The sequence below is a fragment of the Esox lucius genome, chromosome 20, assembly GCF_011004845.1.
Source record: "Esox lucius isolate fEsoLuc1 chromosome 20, fEsoLuc1.pri, whole genome shotgun sequence".
NCBI classification, from domain to species: Eukaryota; Metazoa; Chordata; class Actinopteri; order Esociformes; family Esocidae; genus Esox; species Esox lucius.
Genome location: NC_047588.1, coordinates 21,790,231 through 21,808,263, shown reverse-complemented (window position 1 = coordinate 21,808,263; position 18,033 = coordinate 21,790,231). Strand labels below are relative to the sequence as shown.

The following is an 18,033-nucleotide window of genomic DNA, read 5'->3' as shown; positions in this document are numbered from 1 at the left end:
GGTCTGTGGTTCTTTGGTTCCTGAGACTTTCAAATACCGACCTCTGCTGGTCACCTTATTTAGTCGTTTATTTCAAAAAGTTGTTAGCATTGCAAGTCTAGTGGTGGCGCAGCTGGTAGCGTCGCAGACTTTTAGTCATTTACTTGTTGTGGTGTAACTATTTATTTGTGTTTAAATCATTTATTTTATTATGTGTATCTTATGGCACTTCTGCCTTAATACAAAACATTAAAACAGGTGCACAGGTGAAAAATGCTACTGTAGCTGGAAAGCAAAACAATTGTGGGATACAAACCTAGCATTCTGATTCCTCTTCGCAAAGCGCACGCCTAACCACTGCGCTACGAAATCATGTAGGTTACTATTGAAAAACACCTATACATAAAATTTGATATTTATTCCTGTGTAGCAGGTGAGTTATTTATATACATTTATTTATAAATTTATTCCCCACTGTGCAGTGAGTTTAAGAGCCTCGGGAGAATTAACCGTTTCTTGTCCCGGCTTAGGCCGTCCCAGGCTATTACAGTGGCAATTCAATATATTCTTCAGAAAACCAGCAAGGAGGCATAGGCAATGATGTCCATTTCTCTTTTCTAAGGTGAATGATAGTCACCAGTAACACCAAATATAACAGAACTTTGTCACCGTGTTACCTGTGAGTAATGTACATGTTCCCAATATTTTTTCACACTCACACAATTCAGTCTTTCTGTGAACCCCATAGAATGAAAGGAATTATTCAACCAAAAATCCACAATATTGTTAGTGTTAGCCGATCTTGTGCTGAAAAATCCTGTTGACGCTGAGCTGCAGATAAGCACCCTGGGACAAGCATAGTTCTAGTCTTATACTGCCTTCACTGGATGGACCAAATGTTTTGAACTGTGTGCTTCTATAAATGGTCAATAGGATCACCAACTGCAATAGTATTTTTTTTTAAGTAAAGCGGTACACATGGAAAATGGTGTGTGTGTACTGCCAATGTTATCTAGATCCCAGCAATAATAACCTAACTCCACCATTACCCTGTAGATACATGTTTCAGGGTGTGTAGGTGTGGTTTGCTGGTGACAATGATAAGGAGTGTTTTTGGAAAGTGAATGTGCATATGTAGGAATATGTGCTAAATGTATTGTAATTGCCCTCAAAGGTCCCAGTAATCTCTTTACCAAGCAGAGCATTTTGCAGCTGGAGTCAGTTGTAATTGCTGTGCCTGTATAACCCAGCACAGGGGAAGCAAAAATAAATAAACAGATGTCCTCATGAATTAGTGAAAGCAGTTATTAAATATTAACTAATGACCAAAGAGACAATACTTGAGTTGTAATGGTCATTAAAAAATCTTTGATATGCCATGTTGATTTGTTATATGTACAGACCCCATCAAAAGTTTGGACACACCAACTAATTCAGTGGTATTTCTTTATTTGAACTATTTTCCACATTGTAGAATACTAGTGAAGGCGTCAACACTAAGAAATAACACATATGCAATCTTCTAGTAATCAGATAAAGAGTTAATCAGATCAATATACATTCTTCAAAGTAGCAACCTTTTCTCTCAAGGCAACAATGAAAGGTTTGAGTGGAACTGGCTTTGAGGGCCACCAAGGACGGATCTACATGTTGAGGCCCCAGGGCACGAGTGCCTTTGGATGCTCCCTCACCTCTGAAGTCACGAAACGTTTGCACACACAAACGTTACCAACAGCTGTAATGTATTTCTGTTCATTCTGCAGCGTTTAGTCATTTCATTATACTTGCTAAACCTTAACAAAGTTGTTATTGTAGCTTGCTTTCGACATAAATCTAGCAAATAGGTAAAAAGAATAAAGGTTGACTAATCACATTCTCTGCCTTATTTTCACATTGAAATGTTTCTCTTTATTTGCGTATTTTTAACAAAGTTGTCAAAGCACATACCGACAGGATGGGCATCTTGATCAACCAATGTCATGAAGTCGTTAATTGAATCATGGTTAAGTAACATTGATCTCATGTCAGTAATGTACTTGTAACATTATTCATATAGGTAACATTTGTAGCTTGTCAAAGATTGAATGTAAAATAGTGTCGTGTTTGTCTGTTAGCCCTGGACTTAGGAATATAAGTATGTATCCTTAGCCTAGGGGTAAACCTTAGCCCAAGGAAAACTAACTAGCCCAGGGCCAGTCTTAGCCAGTGGCTAAGAACAATGCAGTGTGCCAAATATACAGTATGTTATTGATTTTTATTATTGGCTCACAATCATGGAAATACACGGATCAGGCATAACATTATGCCTAATATTGTGTAGGTCCCCCTTTTGCTGCCAAAACAGCACTGACCCATCGAGGCATGAATTCCAGTAGACCTCTGAAGGTGTGCTGTGGAATCTGGCACCAAGACGTTAGCAGCAGATCTTTTAAGTCAATAGAAGTTGTGAGGTGAGGCCTCCATGGATTGGACTTATTTGTCCAGCACATCCCACAGATGCTCGATTGGATTGAGATCTGGGGAATTTGGAGTAAAGTCAACAACTTGAACTCATTGTGTTCCTCAAACCAATCTTGAACCATTTTAGATTTTTGGCAGGGCGCATTATTCTGCTGAAAGAGACCAATGCTATCAGGTAATGCCGTTGCCATGAAAGGGTGCACATGGTCCGCAACAATGTTTGGGGAGGCGGTATGTATCAAAGTTACACCCATTTGAATGGCAGGACCTAAGGTTTCCCAGCAGAACATTACCCAAAGCATCACGCTGCCTCCGCCAGCTAGCTTTCTTCCCATAGTGCATCCTGGTGCCATGTGTTTTCCCACACATTTGTCCATCCAGCGACGCACTTGCACTTGGCCATCCACGTGATGTATACAAATTTGTAATTCATTACAACAGGTCACCTTCTTCCATTGCGCCGTAGTCCAGTTCTGATGCTCACATGCCCGTTGTTGGCACTTTCGGTAGTGGACTTCATATTTGGTACAGAAACCTTTGTTTGCAATTACAGAGATCATATGTTTCCTGTAGTTTTTGACCAGGTTTGCACACACTGCAGCAGGGATTTTGGCCCACTCCTCCATACAGACCTTCTCCAGATCGTTCAGGTTTAGGGGCTGTCGCTGGGCAAAATGGACATTCAGCTCCCTCCAAAGATTTTCTATTGGTTTCAGGTCTGGAGACTGGCTAGGCCACTTCAGGACCGTGAGATGCTTCTTACGGAGCCACTCCTTAGTTGCCCCGGCTGTGTGTTTCGGGTCGTTGTCATGCTGGAAGACCCAGCCACGACCCATCTTCAATGCAGAGGGAAGGAGATCTCACGATACATGGCCCCATCTGTCTTGCTCCTGAGGTTACCTGTGGGTTTTTCTTTGTATCCCGAACAATTCTTATGGCATTTTAGGCTGAAATCTTTCTGGCTTGGTATCAAGAGATCGCCAAATTTTCCACTTCTTATAAATGATTGAACAGTACTGACTGGCATTTGCAAGTCTTTGGATATCTTTTTACATCCTTTTCCATCTTTATAAAGTTCCATTACTTTGTTACGCAGGTCTTTTGTCTGTTCTTTTCTGCTCTCCATGCTTCAGTATCCAGCCTGCTCAGTGCATCCACATGAGAGCTAAGAAACTCATTGATTATTTATACACAGACACTATTTGCAATTTAAAAAGCCACAGGTGTCGGAAATTCACCTTTACTTGCCACCTGTGTGTGTCACCTTGTGTGTCTGTAACAAGGCCAAACATTCAAGGGTATGTAAACTTTTGATCAGGGCCATTTGGGTGATTTCTGTTATCACTGATTTGAAAGAGAGCCAAACAACTACGTGATAATAAATGGCTTCATATGATCACTATCTTTAAATAAAATAATTTTTTTTTGCATGATCAGTCATATTTTCAAAATCAATGCCAAAATTTCACAATTTCTGAAGGGTCCACAATTTTTGAAGGGTCCACATATTTAAGTGCTATATTTAAGTCTAACTACATTTTGCATTCACTGTAGATTGTTCCAAGGGCCACTGACCATTAGGGTCTTTCCTCTGGCTCATCAATTCCCTTCTCCCACTCTATCCCTCTCTCACCCACTTTTCCCCAGGCCACAGTGAGGAAGGAGCATTCTGAGCGCCCATTGGTGATCAGTGTCAGCTCCTGTCATTTGATCCTCAGTTCATTTGAACTTCATGGTAGTCCATAGCGTAATAAGGATTAATTGTCTAGGCGTATTGTCTGCTGATGTACAATGTGAGGCTCATGTCTATGATGGGCACTCAAGAGGTTTCATTACAGGTTGTTGCTCACACTGGATAATTGAAGGCACTCTAACGTGCATAATGTGACAAACGTGTGACAAGGTCTATTACAATGAGATGTAGGTGTTGTGACATTGGACTAAATCAGGACTAGTAGAATGTGGCTTAGGTTTCCTTGTCTGTGAATGAGAGGAGAGGGGAAGTTAAGTCTCTGTGTTGGTGACAGATATGCAGAAAATCACACACAGTTGTGTATGTGTGCGTGTACATGCTTGGGCTATTTTGGAGGAAGGTGGGCTGTTGGAACCTGTTTGCCGAAATCAGAGCCAGCTTCACTGATCCCTCTGACAGGGCTGCAAATTAATTCCCTGTTCTGATAAAACACAAATAATCTGTGCCCAAACACAGGACGATGAGGGTAAGACAAAATAACAGTTTCCAGATGAACAGTTTAACTACAAATATATTTTAAACAGAAAACTGCAAAAGAAAATAATCAGGAAGTGGGGGAAAAAAATATCTCTGTGGAAGGCCAGATGCTGCACTCCAGGGAAGTTTGAGGGAGTTATGTTGAGACCCTGATCCATACAATGGGGAGAACAAGTATTTGATACACTGCCGATTTTGCAGGTTTTCCCACTTACAAAGCATGTAGAAATCTGTAATTTCTATAATAGGTACTCATCAATTGTGAGTGACGGAATCTAAAACAAAAATCCAGAAAATCACATTGTATGATTTCTAAGTAATTAATTTGCATTTTAATGCATGACATAGACATCAGAAAAGCAGAACTTAATATTTGGTACAGTAACCTTTGTTTGCAATTACAGAGATCATACGTTTCGTGTAGTTCTTGATCAGGTTTGCATACCCTGCAGCAGGGATTTTGGCCCACTCCTCCATACAGACCTTCTCCAGATCCTTCAGGTTTCAGGGCTGTCGCTGGGCAATACAGACTTTCAGCTCCCTCCAAAGATTTTCTATTGGGTTCAGGTCTGGAGACTGGCTAGGACACTCCAGCACCTTGAGATGCTTCTTACGGAGCCACTCCTTAGTTGCCCTGGCTGTGTGTTTCGGGTCATTGTCATGCTGGAAGACCCAGCCACGACCCATCTTCAATGCTGAGGGAAGGAGGTTGTTGGCCAAGATCTCACGATACATGGCCCCATCCATCCTCCCCTCAATACAGTGCAGTCGTCCTGTCCCCTTGGCAGAAAAGCATCCCCAAAGAATGTTTCCACCTCCATGCTTCACGGTTGGGATGGTGTTCTTGGGGTTGTACTCATCCTTCTTCTTCCTCCAAACACGGAGTGGAGTTTAGACCAAAAAGCTCTATTTTTGTCGCATCAGACCACATTACCTTCTCCCATTCCTCCACTGGATCCTCCAGATGGTCATTGGTAAACTTCAGACAGGCCTGGACATGCGCTGGCTTGAGCAGGGGGACCTTGCGTGCGTTGCAGGATTTTAATCCATGACAGCGTAGTCTGTTACTAATGGTTTTCTTTGAGACTGTGGTCCCAGCTCTCTTCAGGTCATTGAACAGGTCCTGCCATGTAGTTCTGGGCTGATCCCTCACCTTCCTCATGATCATTGATGCCCCATGAGGTGAGATCTTGCATGGAGCCCCAGACCGAGGGAGATTGACCGTCATCTTGAACTTCTTCCATTTTCTAATAAGTGCGCCAACAATTGTTGCCTTCTCACCAAGCTGCTTGCCTATTGTCCTGTAGCCCATCCCAGCCTTGTGCAGGTCCACAATTTTATCCCTGATGTCCTCACACAGCTCTCTGGTCTTGGCCATTGTGGAGAGGTTGGAGTCTGTTTGATTGAGTATGTGGACAGGTGTCTTTTATACAGGTAACGAGTTCAAACAGGTGCAGTTAATACAGGTAATGAGTGGAGAACAGTGGAGGGCTTCTTAAAGAAAAATTAACAGGTCTGTGAGAGCCGGAATTCTTAATGGTTGGTAGGTGATCAAATACTTATGTCATGCAATCAAATTCATTATTTAAAAATCACACAATGTGATTTTCTGGATTTTTGTTTTAGATTCTGTCTCTCACAGTGGAAGTGTACCTATGATAAAAATGATGTACCTCTACATGCTTTGTAAGTAGGAAAACCTGCAGAATCGGCAGTGTATCAAATACTTGTTCTCCTCACTGTATACTGCTGTTTTGAAGGAAGGGGAGTAGTGAAAGACGGGCATCATGGAAGATTGGTTGACGTAGTTGGTGAATTTTACCAAGGGATGGACACAACTTATATAATAAATGTTTCATACATTTTTCTACACCTGTGGGATATCAAAATGTATGTTCTTACGTTCTAAAAACAATTGTGAGGTTTGTTACCTCAGGTAAAGCCCCTGAAAGAGAATTGCAATTACACCACCAGCGTGTTCTGGGCTTTTGTCCAGCTCCATTTGGTAATGATAAAGCTGTATAAAATGGTCAAGACAGATCTGGTGAACGTTAATTACTTTCTACTTATCTGGCAGGAATATTCATGAATTATGTAAATGTTATGGAACTTGTCATTTTGCTAAAGTAAGCTGTCTTAAAGTCCGGCAAACACAACATTCTTGCAATGTACTGTTGGCTCCTACAGCCTTTTCCATCAGCTTTAACACATTTATTAAATGCCTAAAGACGATCCATTTTGAATAGATTAATGAATAAATTATAGCCCAACAATTTGGGCTAGCATCTATTTGTTGACATGAAGTTATATACTTTATTTGTGCATGAATAGAATTTCTCCAGCACTGTAAACCGTGGTGACTGACCGTTGATATGACCTTTAGATATTTTAATAACACATTCTTGTTATTTGCCTGAGCTATTTGTGAGTGCTTAAATCTTTATCAGCCAAACAAGCTTCTTGGTCTATGGACTGGGTTTCTGTTAAGGGCCTATGAGTAGTACTTAGGTCATTATGGATACACACAGTACACACATACCTTAATTTTCTGCCAGGAAATTGCATGGAATCCCACATGCTTTAAAAATAATTATACAATTATGGGAGTCAACTCTAGGCCTGTGGTATATGCAAATATTAGGTGCAGTATATCCCTCGTACAAATGCACCAAGACCATTTTTTATTATATAGATATACTTTTATTAGAAATGTGACACATTCATTTTGTGCTCTGAAAACTGTACATTAACAAATAGTGGAACCCATTGAACCAAAAATGTATGTGTGTGTGCGGGGGGGGGGGGGGGGGGGTCAGTACAGATCTGAGGAGGGAGTGACAGTCAGTGATATCAAAACACACACTTACATCAAGTTACAGAACACCCTTATAGTCCAGTACCCTGAAAAGGATGGGTTGGGGAGTCATATTGTGTACCCGAAAAGACACCCTACTCCATATACTGTATAGTACAATAAATAATATATTGTCCTATAGAGAATAGGGTGACATTTCAGAATGCAACGTTATCTGAATAATCATGGGCATAATTATAATAATGAGAACAATAATCCCCAAGCACAGTAAGAAATATACGTATAGGCTAAAATTCATTCTTTAGAACTCTGTTGAAATAATTACATTGCTGTACAACAGGACTCCAAAAGAGTCTTGTGCTTTCTCTGTTTAACCAATCCAAACCCATAATGCATTCACAACCTCTGTTATGTTCTGTGTGTGTGTGTGTGTGTGTGTGTATTAAATAATTGCCTTACAAAAGTATTCGGACCTCTTCATAATACTGAATTATAAATGGTATATTCACATTTAGTTTTTTTAATAATATTTTGCTTTTTAACACTGATGTTTAAATTAATTATTTATGTAGGTGATATATGTTACAATATGTTGCTTGCATAATTACCCTTTTGCCATGGAAGCACCTTTTTTTATGTTGAATAATACTGTCATAACGAGGACATGATTTCTTTACCACTGCCTTCCAACTATGAACCATTAATGTTGTTGACACATGTTCTCAACAAAAAAAAAAGACTGTTGAAGAATCAATGGTCAGGCTGTAAATTTAAAAGAAAAGCATGACCAAAAAGCATTACAAAAGTTTTATAATAATAATAGTAAGTAATAAAAATGTGTATATTTTGGATATCTCAATGAGCAGAGTTAGATCAATAATCAGGATGCTGTGTCCCACTACAGAGGCACTGCCAAGAAAAGGATTTCCCTCAAAATCCAATGATCAAATAAGGAGACTTGTGAGAGAAGCCACAGAGAGGGCAAAAAATCACTTCCAAGGAGCTTCAGAGTTTAGTGCATGGTAGTCGAATAGTACCATATGAAAGCATGACTGGAGTTTGCCAAAAAGCATGACAGAAAACCCAGCTGCAATGTGGGAAAAGGTTTGGGGTCATATGAGCATGGAGTGGCTCAAGAAGAAAAAGTGAAAGGTGAATGTCCTATAGTAAGAATATGCAACACTATTTGAAAATTACAGTCTACAAGCGTTGTCCAGCCAAATTGCAGCAGCAAGTGTGCCAAAAATGATAAGCCAAAATCCCTCTGACACTGTGAGAAAAGCTGGTATATACTTACCCCAAAATACTTAGACCTGTTGGAGCCATTTGTGGCTCTCTCAAATATTGTAGGCGCATTTCACGCATTTGTATCATTTTTGAAAGATTTCTAGGTCAGTGAGATTTTTCCACCCATCATTGCCCAGAAGGAGCACTGAAATGGGCTTTGCGCGCTAAACCATGCACTCTATAATGTCATAACGTGTGATTATAGGTGAGTGATCTGAAAAATAATGTTCATGTTTTCGTTTGCAAAGCCTCCATGTTCTACCAATCGCGCAATTTGTGTGTACTGTAGTCACCGCTGTCATTGTTTGACAGAGCCATTGGATGTCAGTCAGTAATGTTCCTACAGTGTATATATTGACAAATGTACACAATGTCTGCATTTGTTCATAATTTAAAGACTAAAACCCTATAAGGACCAGTCCCTCCCTTAAGACTGCTTCTTTGGGACTTCATTAGTTTTGCTAGTTTGTCTTAATTCTGACAGATTAGTTATGCAAAAACAATGGCTTGTCATCAAGATTGATGATATATACAATACATCTAAAATAATAATATGTTGATAATAATTTTGTGATCTTACATGGTGATATTGAAGCAAACATTTTTAAAACTGGTAAGTTCACCAAACTGGATTTGAGGGACAGTTGGAGATTAGAACTGTTGGAGAATAGAACTGCATCAACTCCTGTAATTAGTAAAACCATGCAGAATACTACATAGGTATATTCAAACCTGGTGTTTCACAGGTAATTGTTTTAAAAATGTTTGCCTTTTGTTAAGGAAGCAGTATCTACAACACCTTTTTCAAAAAAGTTGGGAAGCTGCGTAAAATGAAAATAAACAGAATGCAATGATGTGCAAATCATTTAATCCCTATATTTAATTGAAAATAGTACAAAGTCAATTATTTTGAACCAGAGAAATGTAATTATTGGAAAAAACACTGCTCAAAATCTGGAAGGGAACACGTAATCATCACCGTATAACACCAAGTCAATTAAACTTCAGGGATATCAATCTGTCCAGTTAGGAAGCATAAGCAATTGTAAATCAATGTCACATGTTTTGTTGCAAATGAATGTGTGCACTGGAAAGGCGATAGCAAGACAACCCCCAAAAAGGGAATGGTTTTGCAGGTGGTGGCCACAGACAATTGCTCTGTCCTTATCCTTCCTAACTGATTATTCTCTAGTTTTGCGTTTTGCTAGTGTACTTGTAACTACTGGTAGCATGAGACAGTACCTGCAGCCTATTCAGGTTGCAGAGGCAGTCCAGCTCCTCCATGATGGCACATCCATACGTGCCGTCGCAAAAAGATTTGCTGTGTCTCCCAGGACTGTGTCCTGGAGGAGATACCAGGAGGCGGGCCGTTACATGAGAAGAGTTGGAAATGCCATATTGAGGGTGGCACGAGGGCCAGACATCCTCTAGTGGGACCGGTGCTCACAGCCCAGCACCGTGCAGCTCGATTGGCAATCGCCAGAGAACCATTGGCGGCTCCTTCTCTACACAGATTGGAGCAGGTTCACACTGAGAACATGACAGATGTGAAAGAGTCTGGAGACGCTGTGGTGAAAATTTTGCTGCCTGCAACATCATCCAGCATACCGGTGTGTCAGTGATGGTCATTGAGGAGGCATGTCCTTGGAGGGTTGCACAGACCTCCTCTTGCCAGCCAATGGTAGCCTGACTGCTGTTAGGTACCGGGATGAAATCCATAGACCCATTGTCAGACCTTGTGCAGTGGGTCCTGCGTTCTTCCTGGTACAGGACAATGCCTGGCCTCATGTAGCCAGAGTGTGTAGGCAGTTCCTGGATAATGAAGACATTGATGCTATTGACTGATATTCACGTTCCGCAGACCTGAATCCAATTGAGAACCTCTGGGAAGTTATGTATTGGTGCATCCGATTGTCCAGGAGCTCACTGATGCCCTGATCCAGGTCTGGGAGGATATCCCCCAGGACCCCATCCGCTGTCTCATCAGGAGCATGCCAAGACATTGCATACAGGCACATGGGGCCATAAGCACTACATACGCACATTATGAGTGGCCGTGATGAAATTCAAGTTGTTGTAATACTTGCAGAATGTGGTTTGATATTCCCCTAAAAAATAAGTTGTCTGGATGGCACTAATGAACCCCCATACCATCACGGATGTTGACTTTAGAACCGTGAACTGATAACAAGTCGGATGGTCCCTTTCCTTTTAAGCCTGGAGGACGTGGCGTCCATGATTCCCAAAAATAATTTCACATTTTGATTTGTCAGACCGCAGGACAAATTTCCACTTTGCCTCAGTCCATCTTAAATGAGCTTGGGCCCAGAGAACACAGTTGCGTTTCTGGATGTTTTTTTCTTCGTTGCATGATTCTGTTTTTAGTGCAATTCACAGCCATCCAATATTGTTTTTCGGCCAAGTCCCTTACATACAGAGATTTCTCCGGACTCTCTGAATCTTTTACACTGAATCCTTGCACTATTTGCCCATTCAGTCTTTTGTAGAGGGATGAACCCCTCCCCAACTTTACTTCTGAAGACTTACCATCTCTGGCATGCTTTTTTGTACCCAATTATGTTACTGACATGTTGCCAATTCAACTAATTAGTTGTGAGATGTTTCACCAGGTTCTTTTTTTGTGTTACACAACTTTTCCATTATTTTGTTGCCCCAGCTTTTTAGATGTGTTGCTGGCATAAAATTCAAAGTGGACATATATTTTTCTAGGAACAGTAAACATTTTCAGTGTCAACATTTGATATGTTGTCTTTGTACAATTGCCAATTGAATATAAAGTTTAGATGATTTGCATATCTTTACATTTTTATTAGCATTTTACATATTGTCCCAACTTTTTTGGTGGTGTGTTCACTATAAATGCTGAACAGACAAATATAAGGAAGTCTTTAGTGGCTTTCAAGTCTTTCAATGTGTTATTTCTAGATTGCGTCAAGGAGATGTCATTGCTTACATGAGTAATCAGTAACATTAAGTAGATGAGCTATGGTAATATCCCCATTAATATGTGGGGGTTGAATACTTTTGCAAAACAATATGTTTGTTCTTTTTCTTTCTATTTAACAACATAAAACCAGTCTTACCATACAATAACTGAATTTGAGTCAAATAGAACAAAATGTCAGTGCAACATTTGTAAATCAGTAATGGGAGATTTGGTCAGAGATCTGAATATTTTTGCAAGGCACTGTGTATATACAGTATGTATATGTATTTTCTCATTAATGCATCCATTTCAATTGTTAAACTATTAAGCATAATTCTTGACATACTCTGAGACAAGAGTTTCCTTTTTTTTTTACCACAGCATTTACCAAAACAGCAAAATGATATTTGCTATAAATGTTTCAAGCCTGCTCATATGTGAAGCAACCAGTCAACCAATCAAAACAGTGTTTCCTTGTCTAGTTCATATAGACTGCCACCAATGAGATTGGGCCATCTTGGCACCCGCCAAAGAGAGGGTTTCCCTGTTTTGCTCCCATCCCGTCTAGGGGGCAGGGACTCTGTTAAATAGTGCAGTGAAGCATGGAGGGGTGAGGCTATTGGTTGGCATGGAGAGGCACATGGTTATGGTCCGGCAGTCTGCCTCCTCCACTGCCTAGGCGTGTTTGGATCATGTAATGGACATGTAGTTTGGTGGGAAAATGTAATATGTTTAGCCTGAAGGTCTCATCTATTGCGTACTGGCATTTAGTTGGAACTAGAACTGTATGTTGGGTCCTGAAGAGTGAATAGGATGGAGAAGAGACCATTGGCAGTTGCAGTCTTTCCCTCTAACCTACACCACCTAAACACCCAGAAAAATCTACCATCTAGAAGAGGTAGAGTGATAAGCATGTGTGTAGTGAAGTGATAATGTGGCTAATAACAGGCCAGATCTATCATTTTCTGAAATAGTAAACAAAAAAACAGACTCCAACAGCAATCAAAAAAGTACAAACTGCACTGTAAAACCACTCCACCCCCTGTCTATCTCTCATTCTCTCTCACGCATACTCATTTATCCTTTCTATCCCCTCTCTTGTTACCTCTGCCCATTTCATTTATCATTGTTCGTTGGTTCCCATAAGGATATTGACCAAGAGGGGAAGCTGTCTGTCTGTCTGAGAGCTGGTCTGTGGAATGGGATTGGTTGCTTTCTGTCTCTCGTTGTCTCTGTCTGTTTGAGACTCACACTTCTGTCTGTAGGTCCATTATCTCCTGTCCCACCAGAGGGATCGTGGCGCTGGCCTTCTCCCAATCAACATTTTGCAACTCCAGGGGAGACGCAGCCAAGGGCTCCAGGTCCTTCCTAACCCATGATGGGGGAGAGTGGGTCTTTCTAATTCCCTCCCAGGCCCTCTTGCTAGGTGTCTGCTGCTTGTCCTGTTGGATAGAGGGTAGGACACAAGAGAATAATAGCTCAAGCAGAGAACAAAACATAAAAAATGCATCTTCCTTGTTTGAGACAGGGTTGTGTTATACACAGAGAATGGGATGTGAAGTACATGGTGAGAGAATGGTTTGGGGTGGGAAAGAGACACTCCAGCCTCCCCCACTATTTTGCTTTTGTAAACTAATTCTAATACTCTTCCTTCTACCCCAGATTTTTGCTAATGGCTACTTTACAGAGTATGGTGTTCTTATAACTACTGATTTCTGTGGTTTTCCTACCTAGCTATCTTAAAATGAATCTATAGACACTTTGGATATGACAAATGTCATATTTGAAGGCAAACAATGGGGCGGAGAAGAAAGAAACGGTCAGACAAAGGGAGACGGAGGTTGTCATACACTCAGGTTAGTCTTGTCGCTGCCTGCTGACGACACACTCCATCTCTTCCCCGTCTTTCCATCAACAGGCGGAGACACCCTCTCCTGGTCTGCAGTTTGGATCTTCCTGTTCAGGTCCTGAAACATGTCCTGGTGACGCTTCCGTGTGTGCATGATCTTCTACATGGGACAAGATTAAACTATTATTTTTGCCACAATCAACATCAATACAATTCTTACATAGTGTGTAGTATAATGTGTTGTAACTTTTTTGTGAACAATCTTTAATGATTTCCTCTTTAATGTTATTTATAAGTAAATGGTTGTATGAAAAATATCTTCATGAGAGGTTCAGGAATGTTTTTACCTACTAGTAATACTACCTCTATGCTACATCTGGGCCAAATTCTACACAATAACAACATTAACTACCATTGCTATGCCGATGATACTCAAATATATATGGCTCTCGAACCGTATGACAACAGCTCAATAGACTCACTGTGTCATGGTATGAAGCACATGATGACCTGGATGAACCAAAATTGTCTACAATTAAACCAAGATAAAACAGAGATTATTGTGTTTGGCAACAAAAATAAAAGAACTAGTATTAGTAAAGACCTGGATTCTCGGGCCCTAAAAACCAGGGACCATGTGTGTAATCTTGGTGTATGAGACGCATACATCACCTTTAACAGTCATATCAAAGCGTTCACCAAAACAGCATTCTATCCTCTTAAAAGTATAGCCAGAATCAAGGGCTTGGTGTCCCAAAAAGACCAAGAGACGCTCATCCATGCTTTTATATCTAGTAGGGTTGATTACTGTAAATGGACTCCCCAAAAAGACTGTAAAACAGCTGCAGCTCATTCAGAATGCTGCTGCTAGAATGTTAACCAGCACCAAGAGAACAGAGCACAACACTCCAGTTCTTAAATTATTTGCTCTGGCTTCCAGTCAGTTACAGAATAGATTTTAAAGTGGTGCTTTTAGTTTATGAATCACTGAATGGTTTAGGCCCTGAATACATTTCTGATATGTTTGTAGAATATAAACCGAGCAGGGCTCTTAGATCCATGAAAACAGGTCAGCTAGTAGAACCCAGAGTCCAAACTAAACATGGTCAAGCTGCGATTAGCAGTTATGCTGCACACAACTGGAATAAACTACCAGAAGATCTTAGATGTGCCCCAAATTTAAATCCAGGTTAAAACACCTCTCTTTTCACGCGCTAGTGACTGAGCACTAACACTTAACCGCATGATTTAGCCTTACAGCTTTCATAGCTTCCTATGTTTTTATCCCGTTTTTATTCAATTTCTATTTTCTTATTCTATGTCTTATTATTATGATATTGTTATTGATCTTTTCATTTGAGTATTTTTTTTTTTACATTATTGTATTTTTATATTTTTTCTTTTTCTTTGTAAAGCACATTGAATTGCTTCCATGTATGAAGTGTGCTATATAAATAAAATTGCTTGCTTGCTTGCTACTAGTACTACTGGAATGTGTAATAGATTTTCGATTACATGTTTATATGTACATTTTTCATTGCTACAGTAAATAATATTCAAAAGAGTAAGTAATAGTGAAAAACATACATTTTAGATTTGAACGCACACTATCCATGAAACATGTTGGAAGAGAGCTTGAAAAAGCTAGAAAATATATACAGGGTCATGTGAAAGTATTCAGACCCCTGACTGGTTTTCTCATACCAATTTATACATATCACATTGTGTTTTAAATTTCATTTCAAAACACTGGAACTCAAAATTAATAATTGTATTTGACATTTAATTTGGGAAAACAAAATTTGTATTCAACCCCCACACATTCCAATTTGACAGAGCTACCTTTTGCTAGCTTTTAGTCCTGTAGGGTTAGTACTGTTTGTACCATTTTTACAAATATCCAGGGGTGGGTAGTAACGTGTTTCAAGTAACGCAAATGAGTAAATTAGTACACTTTCAGAGAAACAAATACTATTCTAGTTACATTCTGGGGGCTGTACTCTTTACTCTTACTCAAGTATTTTTTCGTAAATCGTACTCTTTACTCCATTACATTTCACCCACTCTTTCGTAACAATTTTGTCTTCAGTCGTTGGTCAAAAAATAGTTTTTTCGTTTTATTATTTGAGGTTGTGGTGATATGTTCCCTCCTGCTCCTTTAAATCTGCATCAGAGTTCGAGCACAGACGTACCGAATTAAATGACAGACACCGACACCGAGATGGAAAGTTATCAATTGGAGGACGTTGATGAGGGAAATTCCAATCCCTGGCCACAGTTGCACGATTTGTTTCAATTTAAAATTAAAATAGGTAACATGTGTAGTCATCATGAAATGTTGTATTTTTATTCCCAAACACACAATCTCTCGCAAACATGGTATTGGCCAAATGTCATGTCTGGAGCACTTGGCCAATACCATCCCTACGGTGAAGCATGGGGTGGTGGCAACATAATGATTTGGGGATGTTTTTCAGAGTCAGGGACTGGGAGAAAAGTCAGAATTAATGTACAGATATTTGATGAAAACCTGCACCACAGCGCTCAGGACCTTAGACTGGGGCAAAGGTTCAGCTTCCATCAGGACAATGACACAATGCACACAGCCAAAACAATACAGGACTGGCTTTGGGACAAGTCTGTGAATGTCCTTGTGTGGCCTGGCCTGAACCCAGATATGAACCCGATCAAACATCTCTGGAGAGACCTGAAAATGGCTGTGCAGCAACATTTTCCATCCTACCTGACCGCTTGAGAGGATCTGCATAGAAGAATAGGAGATGCCAACTGGGTATGATGCCAAGCTAGTGGCATTTTTTGCCTAATGAGAGAGTTTTGCCTAATGTGAAAACAGTGAAATATCCTGTAACAGATTACCTTAAGCACTTCAAAGATTCAAACTTGTGTCATACTTTTTTGTTCTTGGACTAACTGATTGTTACAATTACTTAACAGAAAGTATTGCAACATGTTATGTTTTGATCACTTAACGAATGTACTTGTTGTATTTCACCAAAAGCTTAGTGGTTGAATCACAGATCTTGTGGTGAAAGATGTTAACCAACCAAATGAAAGCAAAATGTGTTGTTTTGAATGCAAGTTTTAATGATTTACGAGTATGATCTGTTTGGAGTCTTGTACTAAAAGTTTTGTAACGCTGCACCATATTATTGATAATAGTACCAAAGCGACTGAAAATAACTGTAACCGAATACACTGCCTAGATATAGATAGAAAACAATGGGGACAGATGTTTGCTGATGAAGAAGCCTTTCACATCATACAAGATCGCAGCAGTTATACGCCAGCTATCTAACCTCAGCAGGGCCTCAATATGTGTCTGGTGGTTGCCACAATCCAGAGGACTGACATCCGTGCTACAGGTAAGCCATTAGTAATGAGTTCATTTGAAAGCAGTAATTAGAATTTGAGATTACAAAAATTATCTGCTAAAGTCTGCCTGCCTTGAAGATAAACTGTTGGTTGTTGATTTCAATGATTTAGAGTTTCTCCATTTTTAAAATTACTAAATAAATTAAACACTAAGCATCAACACTAAATAAATAAAATAAATATCAAACAAATAATAATTTAGTTTAAATTGTATAGATTAAACATTATGCCATTAATCTTTAAATGTCTACTGATCAGCTGAGATCTGAGGAAATTCAAATACAAAATTGAGAGAATATATAAAAGTATAGACGATGAATTAAAAGGGTTAAGGAACTAAAAAGCTGATTTGCATGGCTTTTATTTTTGTACCATGACCCTAAAGGGGATCAGTAGTTTGCAACCGAAGTGCCATTGTTCCAAAATCCCTCTCCATCCACCAATAGTTCGTTTGCAAAGAGAAAGAGGATATTCAAATCTCAGCTGATTTTTTTTTAAATGTAATGCTTATTTAGATGATTATTTAAATGTCAGATAGGTACCAACTGAAACTTTAGTATGTTATGATTCCGCCCAGGCTAGCTTTACCTGAGGCTTTACCTCAGTTCGATGGCAAACAAATTGAGTAATGGCGGTCTACATTTCGGTTGCGTTTTGTTAAAATGAATGATGATACAGCAAAATGAAACTACTGAATTGTATCAATACATTTGCATGCTACACAAGTAATTGTGGGAAACGTAAGGATATAACTTCAGGTTGGATGGAAGTATTGTCTTTTGACTCCAGAAAAAGTGTGCATGTTTAATTTCCACAAAAAAAACACCTGAATGCTTCAAACCTGTAGTATGAATCGGCACCTAGAAAAGAAACCGAAAGGAAAAATTTCAAACTGTACCCATCTCTTACTATCCCAGATTCCCTGACTTTTTTGTTACTTTTCTATAATCCGTTGTCTCCCGAGGGGCCAAGAGGCCAAGTATAAGTAAGTGTATCGTGATTCTATAGGTCACAAGACCTGTAACTGATTTAGACTGGAGCCAGGACATGAATTCCAGGAGATTTGTAAGTTT

The 18,033-nt window shown here is 39.7% G+C and overlaps 1 protein-coding gene across 9 annotated transcripts in view; it reads right to left on the bottom strand.

Moving 5' to 3' along the window:
* Window positions 1-12,005: 12,005 nt before the first annotated feature.
* adgrb1a (adhesion G protein-coupled receptor B1a) overlaps window positions 12,006-18,033 on the bottom strand; it is a 180,815-nt gene continuing 174,787 nt past the window's right edge. For 7 of the 9 annotated variants that reach the window (XM_034289044.1, XM_020041470.3, XM_020041471.3 and 4 more), the window contains 2 exons: window positions 13,569-13,727; window positions 12,006-13,160 (listed from right to left, as the gene is read on the bottom strand). In XM_034289044.1, the coding sequence (XP_034144935.1) occupies window positions 12,966-13,160; window positions 13,569-13,727 (354 nt within the window). In that variant the 3' untranslated portion in view covers window positions 12,006-12,965. Of the gene's footprint in view, window positions 13,161-13,568; window positions 13,728-18,033 lie in introns of those variants that run through there. The other 2 variants (XR_002195786.2, XR_002195787.2) reach the window with 2 other exon arrangements.